Source organism: Lampetra planeri, chromosome 26, assembly GCF_965212315.1.
Source record: "Lampetra planeri chromosome 26, kcLamPlan1.2.h2, whole genome shotgun sequence".
Taxonomy (NCBI): Eukaryota; Metazoa; Chordata; class Hyperoartia; order Petromyzontiformes; family Petromyzontidae; genus Lampetra; species Lampetra planeri.
This window is the reverse complement of record NC_136132.1, coordinates 13,091,010-13,108,990: the sequence shown is the minus strand read 5'-3', so window position 1 is coordinate 13,108,990 and position 17,981 is coordinate 13,091,010. Positions and strand designations below refer to the sequence as shown.

At 51.6% G+C, this 17,981-nt stretch overlaps 1 protein-coding gene across 2 annotated transcripts in view; it reads left to right on the top strand.

Annotated features, from left to right (window-relative positions):
• The window catches only part of LOC144727779 (junctophilin-1-like), a 115,082-nt gene that overhangs the window by 81,864 nt on the left and 15,237 nt on the right, over nucleotides 1-17,981 (top strand). For both annotated transcript variants that reach the window (XM_078606887.1, XM_078606886.1), the window contains exons 4-6: nucleotides 10,713-10,831; nucleotides 15,614-15,964; nucleotides 16,709-17,118. In XM_078606887.1, coding sequence (XP_078463013.1) covers nucleotides 10,713-10,831; nucleotides 15,614-15,964; nucleotides 16,709-17,118 — 880 coding nt within the window. The remainder of the gene's footprint in view (nucleotides 1-10,712; nucleotides 10,832-15,613; nucleotides 15,965-16,708; nucleotides 17,119-17,981) is intronic.

Below are 17,981 nucleotides of genomic sequence, written 5' to 3'. Positions count from 1 at the left end.
GAGCGGCATTTCAGCAGCAGGAGCGGCGTTCCCGCCGCCGAAATGGCGGGAGCGGCGCTTTGGCAGGAACCGCGCCCCGACCAGCCGCCGAAATGGCGGGAACCGCGTGGCCCGCATGGCCGGGCCTCCCCTGCCAGCCCCCGCAGCGACGATGGTGTCCTCTCCCCGCGGCTCCGTCGCTCCATTCCCGATGGCGGCGAAGCAGCAGTGTGGTGCCAGTCCCGCCGCTCCGCGCGCAGCGCCATCTCTCTCTCTCTCTGTCACCGGGGCTGCCATCCCCGGGGCTGTCCGAAGGATGGTCGTCACACCGTTCCCCGTTGTACGAAGGCGTCCAGGTGAGTTGTATATTTGTTTTTCGTGTGCCCATTTTACTTCTCTAGGATAACACCTAGCAATATTTATTTTTCCAACTTCTGACGCCAAATGTAGTAGGTTCAAATTAGGTGCACACACACGCAACTTGGAGGCAACACTATTTATTAAACGGTGAATAATATAACACTCTACATGAGGTGGTGACCACCTTCCTCAACTCACTAACACTCTGGAACACGACACAGACTGGACCAGGCAGGCAACGGCCTGCCTGGCCCAGGACGACGACTCGGGACTTGACGACCGAAGATGTCTTCACCTTGGAGTACAGTACAACAGCCGCCTCGCTCTGCGTTCACACCACGCTTATATTTGGTTTGGCGTGGCTGGCTCCGCCCCGGCGTGGCTGGCTCTCTTCAGGCCACGCCTCCCTTCCCAGGACACGCCTCACTTCCCCCACCTCTGGGAGGGTCCGGATCCCTCCACCACGTGACCCCCCAGGCACCCCCTTGGGGCCCCCAGCCTTCGTACGGGCCGACACAGTAGTGACCTTTCTCTGTCACTACACAGGTTGGAAATAGGCTCCTGGTTAACTAGGATGTGGGCTGTAAACAGACACTTTGGGGGTTGTGAACCTAGGTGACTTTGTATAGGTGGCATAATAATAGCTGGCAGATGCGCTGCAAGTGGGTGATGTGACCGAGAGATGGGACGTAGGTGGGGATTGCGAGCTGTAGATCCGCGTGTGTGGCTAGTGGTCGGCAGCGGCTGGCATTCAGCAGCAGCTGCGCCTACGGCTCTGGGAAGGTGGCGTCGCGAGAATGTTCTTGGTGCCGGGTGAGAAACCGGCGAATCCTGACGCTGCTGCAGTAGCAGCAGCTCCTTCTTTTAACTCTTCAGCCGCCCACACACAGAGAACACACTACGCACACCCACAACTGACTATGCACGAAGACAAAGATCCCCATTATAGCCTTCACAGACTGTTGGAGCAAATGCTGTCAGCGAGCACCTATGAAGGCCAACATGGCACACGTCGCTGCCTTTGTCTCCCTAGTGGCGATGATTACACACAGCACCAGGTACTCATTTGAGACTGAGTTGACTTAAGGGAGTCCCAGTTCAAATATTCGCCACTGTTATTGGTGATGAGCGAGAATCGAACTTGGGTCTGTGGGTTCGTAGCGTAGCACGCTAACCGCTACACTACCGCTAACTACAACACCACACACACACAGTACTGCACACAAAATACACAGAACTGATTACACACAGACACAAATAGAACTGCACACTAGGCCTCCGCAAGGTAAGGTAATTTACCATTTTTACCGGGTAAAAGGGTAAAGGGTAAATGTGTCGACATGCCAAGGGGTAAGATAAAGGGTAGGGTAAAGGTAGCGCAGAAGAATTACCCGGTAGGGTAAAGGTAGGGCGAAGTATTACCCGGTAAACACCTTGTTTACCGCTCGCTAAAAGCTCTGTGGCGTAGTCCGTGGCCTCCATTTAAAATTGGAATCATCGAGAGTGTTCTATATGAATAAAGCGCTCTACCTACCATTTACCTGTTATAACACTTTTTCTCATGTGTAGTACCCCAGTAATTACCCTGTAATCGGGTAATTTTTATGGGGTAAGGGTAAAAGGTAGGGTAAAGGTAGGCTTGTTGCTTTTGACCTTATACCTTACCTTGCCGAGGCCTACTCCACACACAACAACAACAGTAATGGCCGTTCGCCAATAAGTGGTGGTAACATAATTACAGTGATTGTGCCAGGCTAGGTGCACTTTGAAACCATGTGAACTGTCAAAATCCAGCTGACATGAGTTCAAGCGACAGACACTAGGTGCCAAGGGTTGACTGACTGAGATGACTGGCAGATGCACCAACTGTGTTCTCCACTGTACCAACTTTCTGATTTTTAGCTGCCCGGCACTGCTCATTGTTGTGAGAGCATTGCTTCTCTGCCCTCCATTAATTTTGGTGGGCAACTGTTTCAGTAGCATCCTTCACGACCCTCTTCTTTAGAGGGTGATTATGACTCCACTGGTACCAGTCATCAGCAAGTCCACTCGGCTTCACATCCTCCTGTACCTTGTCAGCCCATTTCTTCTCTAGCTGGTGCCATGCCTGTTTTAGCCCCCCTGTATCCTGCCAAAACAGAAGATGCTTGTGTATGCGGTAGCTGGGAATGTGGACTACATGACCCGACCAACACAGTTCTTACCTGCCGGAGGAGCTCACCATTAGAACGGTATCCAGATGTATTAAGAATCTGTGAGCTCCTCACATAATCCAACCTGGTTAAACCCAGGATGGATTGTCGGCCGGCCAGCCTGAATATTTAAAACAGGTGCAGATGTTTCCTCAGAGGGGCCCAGGTTTCACAAGCATAGATCAGGGAGGGCTTAACTGTGGCTGAGAAGACATGCGGCTTCGTACAGAGCGACAGACCAAGTAGCTTCTGCAGAGCATTATGCCGCTGACTGAAAGAAAATGCCACTAAACTGATTTGGCGTGAGACCTCTGCTGCCAAACTGGAAATGGTCATTAGCACACTACCCAGGCATGGAAACTCATCTGCTCTTTCCACAACTGCTCTGTCACTCACTGAGAGTTGAGGAGGTGGAGTATTTGATGACAAGAAATACCCAGGCGGGGGCTCTGTTTTTGTGGGGCTGATGGTAATGTATGTATGTTGAACTCCTTTCGCACCGTTAATAGCCAACTGCGCTAATCGGAGGTATCGGGTGAAGGACAACAAACAAAACACAAAAATCAGTTCTTAAGAAATGAGTTTTCAATTTCGATTTGAAAGTGCATAGCTTAGTGGCTTCCTAATATTGGAAGAGCATTCCAGACGGCCACTGAAGTGGATCTGAAAGCACAGGATGCAGTAACCGTCTTTGTTCGATGGTTAGCCAAAAGCCGCTGCGAGGGTGACTGGGGCTTACATGATGGTTTTTGCTCCTTGAGATATTGTGGTTTATTTGTGGCAAGCACTATGTGTGCTTTTTGCGCGACCTTATAATGTATTCGTTTAGCAGCAGGAAGCCAATGCAGCTCGGCGAGCACCAGACGGACATGGTTGGAACTTGTAGTACCTGTCATGACAAATAATTTTGTGCAGGCTACGGCTTCATAATGTTTTTGTCAGACGTCCCGTAGAGTAGTGAATTGCCATAATCGAGCCTTGTCGATACTTTGCTACATGCCACCTTGTAGGATAGTACCTCCCAGGCAGCATTAAACATTTCCACGCAGAGCTGTTTCTGTATCCGGTTTTTGTACGGCCGCTCAGATCTGCCACCGCCACCATTAATTGCAACCGCCGCCGCAGCCATCAGAACAGCTCAACGCTGGACTCGCGGTCCAGAGAAACTGGGTTTTGATTCTAGATGAAGGTGGAGGAAATCTTTGGCAGGTGTGTGCATTTCTCATTCGCATTGCCCCAATGAGTCATGTTATTGGTGCGTGCGTGCGTAGGTTAACTGGTGCCGTCCCCTTGCGGTTGGAGAAAGCGTGCGACATTGCAGGACTGCCCCGAATATTACACCGGCTGTATCTCTATAAATAATTGTCCATGCGGATAGACTTAAAACTGCCACAGGAATGTGGAATTTCCAACCCTGGCTCGGGACTGTCAATGCAAATGAGCACTGCCCCAATGCATATTTGAGCTGCGGGGACACTTTAGTCTGAGTTTGACTGTGCACTGCTCCTGTATCGTATCAGAATTTTTATGTAGACTGCTGGAGGAATCCGATGAGCTATAAAACTCTTATTCAGAGATGTCCAGTAGGGGCGGGTTAGCAAGTTACAACAAACAACCAATACAAAAACACGGTAGGTGTGAAAAATAGAGAAAAGGTAAGCAAGTCATGAAAAATAAACACATAAATAAAGTATTTAAGTACAGAGTGCATGAATTGCTACCGATTTTTAAAGCTATGGCAAATGAGCAAAATAAGAACAATAACATTCCCAGACCACACCAAGACAACACACAAGGTTGAACTATCGGCACCGTCATGCTTCGTTCAGTGGGAGGTCTCTCCTCCTCTGCTGTCCCTAATCTGGAACTCCCTTCCCCCAGCCATCCGTGCTGCCGACTCCCTGCCTCTGTTCAAGTTCAAGCTCGTGCACTTACTTTTGCCTCTACTCTCTAAGACCGATAACAGGCAGACAGAACGCACATACGCCTGCTGGTTCACCATGATGTACACGTCCCACTGTTGTTGTACAGCACCATGAGATGCGGTCGCATGTAGACACTACATAAATCCACACTCTGTAATCGTACTGCTGATGAGGTCTTCGAGTGGCATGAATCGCTGTTGATGAACTCAGCCGAGCCCAGTGACGTGAGCACCGTGTGTCCACGTGTACAGGGTGCTTGCATCTCCTGTGTGAGACTCGCGCATTTGGGGGATCTCTCGCACTCTCTCGGTGATGTACATCACAATCATCGCACCCTCACGGTGACGTTCACCACAACATCGCACCCTCACGGTGACGTATTCCCCAATCTTTGTGCTGTTCCAGGGATAGGGAATCGATAGGATATTCACAACCATTGGCGTTCCATCTAGCACTTCCGAGCCAAGAGTTGGTGGATTATCCAGAGATTTGTGAAACTCCTGAACCCCACTGGAGCTGTGACGTGACCAACGCGATGGCGGTACAGCAAGTGGATTTATGAACCCATCTGTGTGAAGTTTTGAGTGCTGTCTCGATATGCATGGTGGGTTTTCTTAGAGTTGGCATAGGCCCTGGATAAAATGGGGCCTGTCCAATTTTTCACCTCTTCGTAGCACTGCGCCTGGGTCCTTCGGGCCTGGGGCAGTTGCCCTTCCTACACACTCAATAACTACCCCCACTGCATCAAAGCAGCACTGAGAGCCCGGAAATGGACGATATGTTTCTATACAGCGATGAGCAGCCGCAGCAGAGAAGGCGTCCCTCAATGTTCCGCCTCTTCGTCCCAGCCCCCCCTCCCCCTCTGTTCCTCCTCACCTTTTTGCCGGCACACCGTGCAGACTCACCGGGGCTCTTGCTGCACCCCCCCCCCGTCCCCGCTGCAGCTACTTTCACCGCCTTCGCCTCATGTCACCGTTACGGAGGTGTGGGATCGTCGCAGTAGCTGTGACCTCGGCGACCCCAGCTCTCCTCCGACGATTGCGTAGTGCAGATCACCGCCATGGGATATTTAAGCCCCCCTCCCTCCCTACAGTAGGGAGGGGGGGGGGCTTAAATATCGCCGAACCCACTCTCCTTATAGTTGCGCCGTGCCCGAGGTGCGAGCTGCCCTGTAATCGTGTCTCGGCTGCTGATGCAGCTGGAAATTCGCTCGCTCACTGTGTGTGGCGGAATCCGCGGCGTGCTTGCTGGGAGCCACCTCAAAGGCTCGCCTGATGATGGTTTTGTCCGGCTGACAAAGAGCCGCAGCTATATTGGAGGTTCGGTTCTGAGTGATTTGCCCACCCCAGTCGGGCTTTGTTTGAGCTTTGCTGAATTGCAGACATGCCCACCCACTCACTCTCTCACCCACTCACTCCCACCCACCCACCCACTGATCCATTCACCTACTTCAGCCACTCACTCACCCACCCACCTTCACATTTATATTCAGGGCAGTGGGAAGATCTATGCTCCAGGATTTGGTGTCCGTAGCCACAGTTGCAAACGTGGGAGTGTTCTGTTTTTCCACGTATAAGTTGGGCATACGTGTCCACCCCAAAGGTTCACATCTGTGAGACCCCCACAGGAAAAGCTTGGGAAAACCTTGAGTCTGTGGGGTGGGGAGTGTGGAGGGGGGGGGGATAAATAAATCAATAGAAATGTACTTTCACTAACCAAAATAAAACATTGACCAATTTAAATGTCACGTATAAGGAAACATTGAACACAAATCCCTCAGCCGGTCAGCATTGCTGCTGTGTGATACGAATGGCCTGTCAGATCGTCGCACAATGCTGACACTGCCACCACTTTAATATCCCGTCTACAAAGCGCTCGGAGAGCAGATCTCCTCACCAGCTTTGATGCCACGACGTAGTCAAATTGACAAGGAATGTTCGCGGAGTGCGCCCCTCCAATTGCAACCAAACGTTATCCCTTCATAGCTACCCAGCGATAGAACGAGATTGGCAAGATCCCTCGTAGCGCACGTTGCCTGTTCTTTTTATTTATTTAAAAAACATTTGGGTGCAATTGTGAACAACAGCCATATCAAACATTAGTACATCTAATCGGCATAATCATTAGTTCACTGCAGCTGAAAGGCTCAGTCCCTACGAAGGCGTGCGGTGAAGTTAGGAGATGTCCCGTGTGTGTGCTCTGCATTTGAAGGCCTGAAGACCAGAATCGGTGATTTTGTTGGCAATGTGCTCGTGGAGGCAGTTCCCTATCCGGACAGGAGAGTGAAGGGAGCTTCTGTCCAGGGAGCAATGTTCTAGGAGCAGCAATCAGGGAATTACCCCTCGACCCTTCACATCCACGCGTTGTTGTCATTGTTGTTGCTGTTGTTCAACTGGTGCCGTTTACCGTGGTGATCAACCCTCTGAACGTGATTCGGCTCTTGGAGGCTTCGTTTCCACCACTGGACGGCTGCATCGGCTCCATCAAAAGCCGAGGTCTGGCCATCGGATGCTCACTTCTGCATCCTGAACCTGGATAATCTGTGTGTCGATCCGTTCCAACGGTTTGGATGACATCTTGAAGCTCCAGTCCCTTGTGCACAACCTGCTCTCGGCTCCTTGGTTCACGAATGTCATGGAAGCACATGTGTGGTTCACAGCGGGATACAGGGGCTGTCTCGTGGCAGTCATGGGGGAGAAAAGAGATGGGTCACTGAATGAGTTTTAACACCCCCCCTAACCCGTGATAGTTGTGAATAGTTTCCTCCTCTTTTCTCATAGAAAGGCTGTCGGTAAATACTAAACTTTTTGGATCCGACCCTTACATGAAACCCGAATAATCGGCAGCAGCTGCCAGGGAGACGCTGCAGTCAATAGGGTTGAGTGAATTATTTTATAGTGAACTATTTTATAGTGAACTATTTACACGACCATGAGACACTCAGAACTGTGAAAAACCCTCGGGCATAATCCTCGTGTATGATCAGGTAATTGGCTCGCCTTGTGACAGCAGAACGTGCGACCATCGACCAACAGAATGAGGCCTGCCGGAGCCAAGTGGATGGACCAGCGAAGTTCCCTGTGTTCACCGTCCGTCCTGGCTCCGTGGGCTTATGGTGACCTCGGATTGTTAATTGACCCTAAATGGAGCAGCAGTAGCAGCAGCACTCGCCTCAATAGCGACAGCATTAACAAAAACATATGTATGGTAGCAGCAGTAAAAGCAACAATATCAGTTGTAGCAAAATATGTCGGTAAACTCAATAATTTAACACGTAGAATTTTGCGACCAATATTATCCATAAGAGCTTTTTTTTGGGTTAGATCGCTTAAATATTAACGTGTCATTACTAATTGGCTGTGTCTGGTGGTGGCGGATTTAATGGCACATTTATATTTACGAACTCTAGCCCAAAAAAACGCTATTAAACCCAATAATCTATTCATTAGTGCTCGCATTCCCACCATCTGCAGAGTGGCCTTCTGTAGACCGCTGGTTCCAAATGTGATCCTTGCCATGGTGGTCGTGGCAGTCTCTACGAACATTCTGCTCACATGGACGCCACTGGTCGTGGCAGTGTCTATGAATACTCCGCTCACACAGAATCCGCTGGTCGCTCTGCCTCGCTGTCACAATGGAGCACGCGGCCTCCGTGAACCCTGAGCGGGTGGCAGGTGACGGAGCCACGACCTTCATTGACGAGATGTTGTATGGAGAAATGCCAACATATCAAAGTATGATGTGAAGTTTTGATCAAAGCTGCAGGAGATCCGGAATTATATTTAGACATGTTTTTGGGAATGTAGAAAGTCAAAAGGACGTCCCACTTAAATGAGCATCGAGGTATTTGTGCTCATCTCCTGTTTACAGCCCAGTCCTGGAAATTCCACATTCCCATAGCAGGGGCGGCTCTACCATGGGACAACCGCTGTTGACTTCCCCACAACGCGGTGTACATTTTATCGTACCCCAGAGGTAAGATAGGCTGAGTCAACACCCCCAGCCAGAATTAGAACTCGCAACCTTCCGGTAATTGCGAGCCACTCGCTCTGCCGCTGAACTGGATCTTCGGGAAATTATTGAGCGGAAAACGGCTCCTTGGAACCGTCGTCGAGCAAAATTCAGAGAAACCCCCACCACGTCGCTCGCACGATCACAGTTAACACCCCACTTGCCGCAAATGTTAAGCGCTTTCGACGCGGGCTGTGACCAAATTTGAACCCTCCTCTCTTCCCCGCTCAACAATACCTCCGCTCACTCCCCCACTCGCTCGCTCGCTCCCTTACTCACGCGCGGATTGCCGTGGTGACTTCATTACGCTGATGGTGGCGAGTGCCAGGAATGGATGGTTCTCTCACCCCGAGCTGTTGCCTTGACGAGTTGTCTCTCATCTCGTCTTGCCGCTGTGCGTGCAAGGCAGGCTGCGTGGTGAATTCACGCTGCTGTTTCCCCGTGACCTATTCAGTTTTATTTTCAAGTCTCAAAGCCGATCCAGAATTACCCAGGTTTTTGTCTTCTATTGTTTTGTTAGATTTTTTATTTTGTCACCCAACAGTGCTTTGATTTCTATTTAGTTGATAACTGTACTTAGTTTTGTATATTTTTACTTTTGTAATTTTGTTGACCCAGAACCCTCTTGCAAATGAAACTCTTCGATCCTGGTTTTTAGAGTTCTCACCACCTGGTTGAATGCAATAAACTTGAAACTTGTTTTATAATCGGGCTGGATGGGTGGCACAGTGGTTGGCACGCTACGCTATGAATCTCATGACCTGAGTTTTATTCGTGGCCATAGCTAACATGAGCGACGAGTGTTACCTGAACCAGCCCTGGGCCTCCCCTTCACTTATTCGAACTGACCAGTTGTGGAGAACTATGGTCAAACAACCCCCCACGGGGTATCACGAGAGGCGAAACTCTCGTAGCTCGTGGGGCACTGCCTTGTGTGCAAGATCAAATCACGGAACTAGTCAAGCAAACCTTTACTATACTCTGCAAAACAGTGTTCCTCGCATGGTGCTCAGACCAGAATTCGTTCTCAGTTCTGGAGTTCAAGCTGCATGTAGCAATAACAACCAAGTTCATACGAATTTAGTTTTGTGTGCTCATTGGCGATTGGGCTAGGACCATCGACCCAACTCAGAGCAACAGAGTAACATTACGGTTGTTAACAACATACTAAATAACCATGATAGAAATTGTTAATTGCAATGTAATATTATCGCATTAACATTAACGTCAGTCTCACCTCCATGGCTGAGCCAATGACGTCTTCACGCCTATTTAAGGTCCGGATCAGGAGATGCCATCACTTGCCAAGTAGCGCTTGCTCATTTGTCGTCCAACGATTCTGGGTGTAACTTCCAGCAACGCATCGTATCTAATCGTTGCCATTTTCCATGGCTCTCCTTTCACACAAACTGGTTTGCCGAAGACTATCAATTAGCGTGTTCTGTCCATGTGACAACTGGTTTTGTTTGGCTGTGTCGGGTGGACGAGGGTGTATGACACCGCTTGGCTTTACACTTCTGTTATCTGAGCCAAAAACTAATCGTGAATAAATTGAGAACCCGGTTTAATGATGTTTGTATGTATGAATGTTGAACTTCTTTCGCACTGTACATTACCAAACGTGCGAATCGGAGGTGCGGGGGAAGGACATGAAACTAAACACAAAAATCAATTCTATAGAAATAGTTGGCTGAAACCTTCTCAGGAAAGGTGTGGGAAGCTGGAACCATTTCTGGCATAGCCAGAGAGGTTAAAGCCGATTAATTTGTTCATCATCTTGATACCTATCGAGACAACTGCTCGACCAGAGCTATTAATGCTTTTTATAGTTGCATTGTCTTTGCACTGTTTACCTTTTGGTGTCCTCTGATGTAGGCCAATCAGTTTCAGGACCCTGCATATATTATCAAAACATGTTTGTTTGCATGTTTGACCACAAGCATGTGTGGTTAATGCAGACTTGATTCCTTGTGATGGATGTCTATTTGGTATTTGAACATCTAAATACCTGACTTGCAGGAAATGGTAAATTCTCTTAATTTGTTCATCATCTGAAACCCAGATTCCCACCCAGGTGTCAGCGGTGCTGGCTCAGCGTCTCCTACGAGCCCCTCGGACCCCCGTCGCTCACTCTTGGTTTTGATGTCGCTTGTCCCTGGTCCACGAAAAATCCAATGAGATGCTGAACGTTTTCTCTCGCCCCCTGCTCCCCGTGCCGCTCGCCCCCTCCTCCCACCACTGTCAGGGCCGCGCACGCACGCGTGAAGGCGGAGGCTGCGGACATGGCATCGCAGACAGCCCATGAGGCCTCCAGCATCGCCCTGGAGCTCGCCGCCGAGCTCTCTCCGGGCTTCCTGTCCCAGGGTACGTGCCGACCGCCACCGCAGCCACCTCTGCCGCCTCCGCCATCATCACCGACCACTCTAGCTGCCACCACTATCGTTATCGCCAGTTCTCCATCGCTGCCAGCCGCCACTACCATCGCAATCATCGCGATCATTGTGATCATCGTTATCGCTGCCACTGCCATGACTATCACTGCCATGACTACCACTGCTTTCATCAACACCGCTGTCACCATCGCCGTCATCATCGCCGCCTCCGGCACCACCACCACCATCGTCACCGCCAAACGTCATTGCACACTCAGTGCGTGATTCGTGTCAGTTTTTTGTTGAATTTAAAGGTTGGCCACCCTAGCCCATTCGGATGTTCGTTCGTTGGTATGTTTGCCTAGCCACCCAGATCAGACGTGGCTGCCAATGCATCGCCTCACTCCTCTGCCGCACAATCTCTCGGAATATGGACATCTGTGAAAATGATCTTCATGACTCATCGGATCCTCCAATCTAAATGGAGATTCTGATTCTGGTTCTGACTTAAAAGAATCGTGGAGTATTGCATGAGCTCGAGCCATGCGGCCTTTAAGTTATAACTGTGTCTGAGATTGAGAGGTTTTTTGTGCATTATACAATCAATAGCTCTCTGAGCACTCTGAGGAGTCGCATACCATTACTGCGTTTGAGTCACTGCTCCAAGGTTCAAAGGATTTTGAGAGGCATAGGCATAACAGGGGCGCTCACCAGTGGAAACAAGACTAGATGGGAGTCTTTCGCACGTTAATTCCTTCTCCACTCATTCACGAAGCCATTAATTAATGAAACCATTCATGGATTCATTCAGTCGCTCGCTCGCTCGCTCGCGTGCCCGCTTGTCCGACTCGTAAGCGTAAGTGCCCCGCCGGCACAAAGAATTCCCTCCTCCTGAAAGATACTTTTGTTCCCTTTGCCAATTTCCTCATCAGTGTGGATCTTTCTTTGCCTCTCGCATTCAGAGCTGAATCCGCTCAACATCATGGAATAATATTGGAGGCACTCTGGTCGGCGTCCAGCTTGGTCACCCGCCAGCTGGCACCCGCACCGCCCATGCCCCACCGCGCGTTCCCAAGTCTCGGTCGTTCGCAGCTCGGCGTGGAACTGCCTCTCTCCTCTCTCTCACTTCCTCCTCGTCCCCCGGTCCCTGGGGCAGTTTTACTGGAGATGAAGGCAACCGGCGGCGTCACCCGCGCCGTGGCCAGTGTGCCTCGCCCGGCGAGAGCGTTCGGGATCAGGGTGACCTTCACGGGGGGGTCGGCAGATTGGACTGCGAGCGCCGCTCACGTCAAGCGCGTTCCCACCAATTACGGTGGCTTTTAACGCTCACGGCCTCTGGTCCTGGTGGCCAGGTGCGTGGCGCAATTAGAGGGTGGCTGACTGCGTGGATTTAAATATAATCCGTCTGCGACGCTTGAGCCCGGGTGTGGCTCGTTAGCCGTGGAACCCAAACGACGGACACGGTTTTTTTTGTGGTGCCACGGGCAAAGGACGGGTCACTTTTTCAGTAAAGGAATGTTTTAATTTAGTCGGCTTATTCGTGATTATTAAGTTCACATGAGTTTTGGTGAAGAAAAAAAAATAATACCGAAATGAAAAATAAGATTGGCCGGTGTCGAGTGTCGTCGGATGTGCTGAAGGGTAAACGTGCAGGGCTGAATTTCTTCGCTCATGCCACTGCTGGTGGATGAGCTCCCACTGGAGGGAAATCAATAAGCAGACAATTTCCTTCCCGTAGCCATCCCTAAGTATAAAAAATACAAGTATTTTTATTGTTATTATTATATTCGTAAAAATGTATATACTTGCCATCAACCACACGGCCTTCTGGGAGTCCATAATTTCAGCCGCATTGGCTCAAGAGAAGTAGACACTGGACTGGCCTCAACACACTGTTTCTCATCAGCAGCCAGGGCACCCCAGAGAAGGGGGTGGAGAGTGGCAGGGGGGGATTTAAGAAACTTGCACAATCGTTACAATTGCCGCGTTGGGAGATGGAATCAAGTGTGCCGACTGTTGCACCACCGCGGCAGCATCATTGACTGCGCGGTTCATTCAAGAACATTCCTGAACATGGCTTTGAGTTTTCAAACAATACTCGGCGGCGTGCGACCACCACAGATCGCAGCGCCAGCCTGCGTGAGTCGCTGCCGAGGCACTTGCCCTATAGCAATCAGCTGGCGCGTTGGGGGGGCAATGGAGCAGCTGGGTGGTGGTGGCCGTCTGTGTGAGAGAGAGGGAGAAGAGAGCCGCTGAGGGACAGGAACGCCAGGTTGCTCAATAAAAATGCAAACCGGGTCCCTTCCCTCTCTATGAATAGTGCACGTGCGCGATTCTCCGGCAACAAAAAACGGCGGCCCCGTGATCATCACGCCGGTGGCACAGGCAGCCTGGGGGCTTGGCGGTTGGATCAAGGCAGGGCCAATGCTCGGGACAGGCCGTGCCTAACGGCCGCACGGCGACTTCCCTCCGGTGGGGGGGGACCGGCGTTTGTGGGATTCACGTGGCCGTCGCGACGTTGGACCTTGGCCGGCGCTCGCCTGCAGCTGAAGCAGCGCAGACTCCCCGAGGCCGAGCGGCGAGGCTCGCCCTCCTCCTCCCCGCGGCCCTGCAGCCCCCCACAACCCTATGCCTCGCCAGCGCACTGTGTCCCTGGCCCAAGCCCATATCAAGCCGGGAGCGACTAATTATAGCCGGCTTGGAATTCGTGTAATGGGGAGAACGCGAGGCAGAATCTGCTGAGAGGCAAGGAGAGAGGGGTGCTGGTAAGGGCGGCTGGGGATTGCGGGGGGGTGATGGGAGGGGGTTGTTGGGAGGCAGGGTCGGTTTTTCAGCAAAGAGAGCAGTAGCAGACATCTCATTCAGGTCGTTTCACAACAAATGTGTGCGCCCAGCACATCTCACTGCGCGTAATCCGCCTTTCTAGCGAATGGACGTGGCCTCACGCATGCGTGTGTGCGTGAATGGAGCGAGCTTCTATGAAGGCCAGCATGGCACACGAAGGGGTTCGGTGCTTGCTAACGGCACTTGCTCTTCCAGTCTGTTAAGGGTATATGGGAGTTATTTGTCTTTGTATGGGGAACAGTAGTGCAGCAGTTAGCATGCTACGCTATGAACCTGGTGCCCGAGTTCGATTCCCGCTCACAGCCAACACCAGTGACGATTATCTTGGGCCTCCTCTTGGTTGACAAATGAGTACCTGGTGTGGTGTGTAGTAAGCATCACCACCAGGGAGACAGAGGCGGCCGGGTGTGGTGCTGGCCCTCCACCCCTTCGTGTGCCATGCTGGCCTTAATAGGTACTCGTTAACAGCACTTGCCCAAACAGTTTGTTCAGCTTTACGGGGGTTATTTGTCTTTGTGCGTATGTGCGCGTGTGTGTGGGTGTGTGTGTGTGCCTGTTGAACAGCTGTTGCTGCTTGTTCTTTAACGCAGGTGCCGTCGGGGTAATGTGCTGCTCTGCACAGAGCTTATTCATAAAAATCAACCCCCCTATCTCGGCTCAAGCCGATGCGATAATCTTCCTTGGGATCCTCTTACCGTGATTTTCACCGGCGAGTTAGTTTTTTTTATACAGCTCCGGTGTGTCGTGGCAGTGACCGCGCCAGCATTGACCGATTTACACCGCAGATTCCTGGGAGTTTTTTTACGTTTGCCGGCATTTCGATTTTCAATGCAAAAATAAAAATCGGCTAAAAATGTTATTAAACAATTCTCAAGAAGCGTTTTTGATTATCATCGAAGTCGGGATGCGGTAAAAGCATTTCACCAATTGGCAGCCGACCACGTACATTAGCAAGGGTTGGCACTTACGCCAATACAATTCCCCTCATTTACTGCATTTGTGTAAACGAATGCATTTGCATCGCTGCGTTGGCTGTGGCACACAAGTATCGAAAACGTTCCTCAATAGTAGTGTCGTGGGCTCTAACAGGAAAAAATAAGAAATATAACAGGTGACGTTTTGGGGTAATGGCACTTTCTCGTAGCAGAGAGAGAACATCTGCCGTAACGAAGGGCCATTGCCAGAAACGTCGGCTCTCGTGTATATCTCTCCCATTATGGTGGCGTTATTGTGTTTATTTCCTCCGGTTTTGCATATATTCAGCAGGACTACCACACTTCAATTCCCAGGACGTTTCATAATTATGGGGAAGTCGTGGTGTTCATGAACTGCCCTCGCCTACAACACCAGGCAACGCGACAGCATTCGCTTCGCAGGCTGCGCCCTGCTGATGAGGCCTAGAGAAGTTGAAACCGGTCCAGAGTTTGGCAGCTTAAAATTAAGCTGCTGGGGAACCATTGGTTAACAAGGCCGAGAGGTCGATTGGTTAATATATTCTGTTCTCCTACAACGTGGTAGTTGTTGCGTTCTGGAAAAATTGCGTTATCATAAATTATATATATTATAGGGTAAAGCACAGTCCGCGATAACACGTGAGATGCGTACACAGGCCGCACAAAAACTATGGTGCGTGGGGTAGCATCTAGAAGCATCCAGCAGCATGCCGCTTTGTGTGATGCTATGCCGAGGCAGCCGTGCGACCGCTTATTCCTACTCGAGCGACGTAATTATGTTCACTTAATCATGTTATATCCAATTCGCGCTATGAAAACAGCACGCGCCGTTATAGAAGAACAGACTGTGTATTGTTTTATGTTTTAATCTGGTGACACAGATGCCGCCCTTGCACGTTACTTAATTACCCGTAACCCGTCACAACGACGCACAGTAAGCCTCGTCCCTCACCGCCGGCGCCCGCTTGCTCCCACAGGGCGCAAGGGGGACGAGGACGAGGACGAGGACGAGTACGAGATGGAAGACGACGACGCTCCGGTGGAGAGGCCACCCAGCACCGAGCTCTACCGCAAGGGCACGACGCCGCCTCCCAATCAGAGCCCTGCGGGCAGCCTCGGCCCCACGCCGCCCCCGAGCCCGCGCTCGCGCTCTGCGCATGCCAACCCGCCCGCCATCACGGCGGCCGCCAGGGGCGCCGGCCGTGGCGTGCTCAAGCCTGAGCCGGAGCGGCCTGGTGCGAGGAGGGCGGTGAACGCCGACGGGCCCGGTGTGCCCAACGGGAAGCAGGGAGCGCGCGGGAGGACGACTGATGCCGTGCCGCCAAAAGGTAGGGCGCGGCCGGGTCCAGCGTGGGGTGCCGCGCGCCACGAGGGCAGGTTGAGGTGCCGGTGGACACGAGAGCCCCTTTCCCACAAGCACGTCTGAGGCAAGTCAGCGAGATGCCCTCGCTGTTATGGGTGGCTGCTTTTCGAGCCAAGCGGGAACTAAACCGTGACATTCTGGCCGTGCGAGATGGATGCCTGGCTCGGTCTCAAGCAGGGCCAGGGTTAGGGAGCATTGTTCATTGCGTGTGATGTCAGTGGCGTGGTTCAGCTTCTACGGTGCAGGGCTTGGCTCGGCACGGCTCGGTTGTGCCACAGGAAGAGATGGAGGAAAATAAGGTGTTGTGATGGAATTGGAGAGGTCTTTAAATCTCATGGAATATTTTATGGATTGCTGGTAGACTAGAGTAGGCATTTGACTCGTAGCAGCCACAGCCATGTATTATTTATAATATACAGGCCTGGCTGAAATTAAGCCCTGGAATAAGGGAATAATGAGTTAAGTGTGTGTTCCTTTAAAAACTCAAATCACATCACCCAGGGTGCATCAGATACCGCAAGCAAAGCACAGCGGTGAGAAATTCACCCTCGATAAACACACGCATTTGGCACAACTGTGATTACCTAAGCAGCGGTTTTACTTTGTGAGGGAAGGGCTATGCAGAGACGTGGCTCCGCGTGGAGGTGAGCGGCACGATGCCGGGCATCGTCGGACAACTGCGTGTGTGCGTGCATCTGTGCCCCCGGAGGCTTAGCAGGCCAGAGTGACGGCGGCGGCGGTGGTGGCAGCCGTCGGGAGCCACGCACGCGCTACCAGATTGAGATGAAGCCCCTCCGTCGGAGGGACGGCCTGCAGCACCGAGCCTCGGAGCGGCGCCAGAAGGAGGAGGTGGTCTCGGGCTACCACGGCTATGCCATCTGCCACTCGCCCACCGCGCAGACAGACATCCGGCGGCAGAACCAGGTTGGCGACAACGGCCACCACGACGGCAAGGCGGTGCCCGTGGGGGGCAACCCCGGCTCTGACAAGGGCTCCAACCCAGGCCCCACGCAGCAGCAGAGTAACGCCAGGACGGCGCCCAACCCCAACTGGAAGGGCGGTGGAGAGGTTGACGTGGTGGAAACCGTGGAGGTGGTGGAGTTCGTGGATGAGGGCATGGTGAGGCCAGCACCACACGGGGTGGGGGGGGGGGGACAGATTGTGGGGTCGGGTCGTGGGGTCGGATCGGCACTCCGTGTCAACAGCCCATGGACTGGAGTGGCCCAGGTGCCAAGCTGCAAAGAGGAGGGGATCCGGGAAATTGGATTGGGGGGGGGCAATTTAATTCCTTGCACGAGGGCCCATGCCAACCACATTACTCCACTGGCCGGTAGGTCAAGTCAAGGGGTCAGGTCTAGGGGTTAGGTTGGGGGGCTCATTCGGCCTAATCCACTGACCTAGCCGACCTTACTACCACCCAGTATTTAGACTAATTGTCTGGAATTTGACATCACGATTCAGTTCAAGAAACGTATTTTCTTCTGTCCCATTTCTATATTTTTTTCGGCTGCATTTTCCACCTGAGACTGGAAACCCCAGTGTAGAGTTTGTAGCCTCCTCAACCTGAAGCAATGAGCCGATTCCGCCAAATTTGCAACATTTGACTGACGCTGCAGATACGTAAAATGCCGCTTGTGTACTCTCTGCAACCCAAAAAATATTCAACACATTTGTGTTTAGTGCGGTCTCCAACCCTTGTCGTCCGATCTGTGTCTCTGGCATCTATCCATGAGCTATGCAGAATAGCTAATACCCAAAACGTTACCTATTTTTTTCCTGTTCAGGCCACGAAGTGTTATTGGCGAATGTGTTGAGTTTTTTACCATTGTGTACACCAATACACCATTGCCAACGCAGCAGCAGCATTGCCAGATAATTTTGCTCTTGCAAAAGAGCCTGTTGGCCTTCATGAGCTCTCGCCCCTTGCCACGGCTTAGTTCTGTGGTGAATAGAATCATGCGTTTAGAGAGTATTTGACTGCT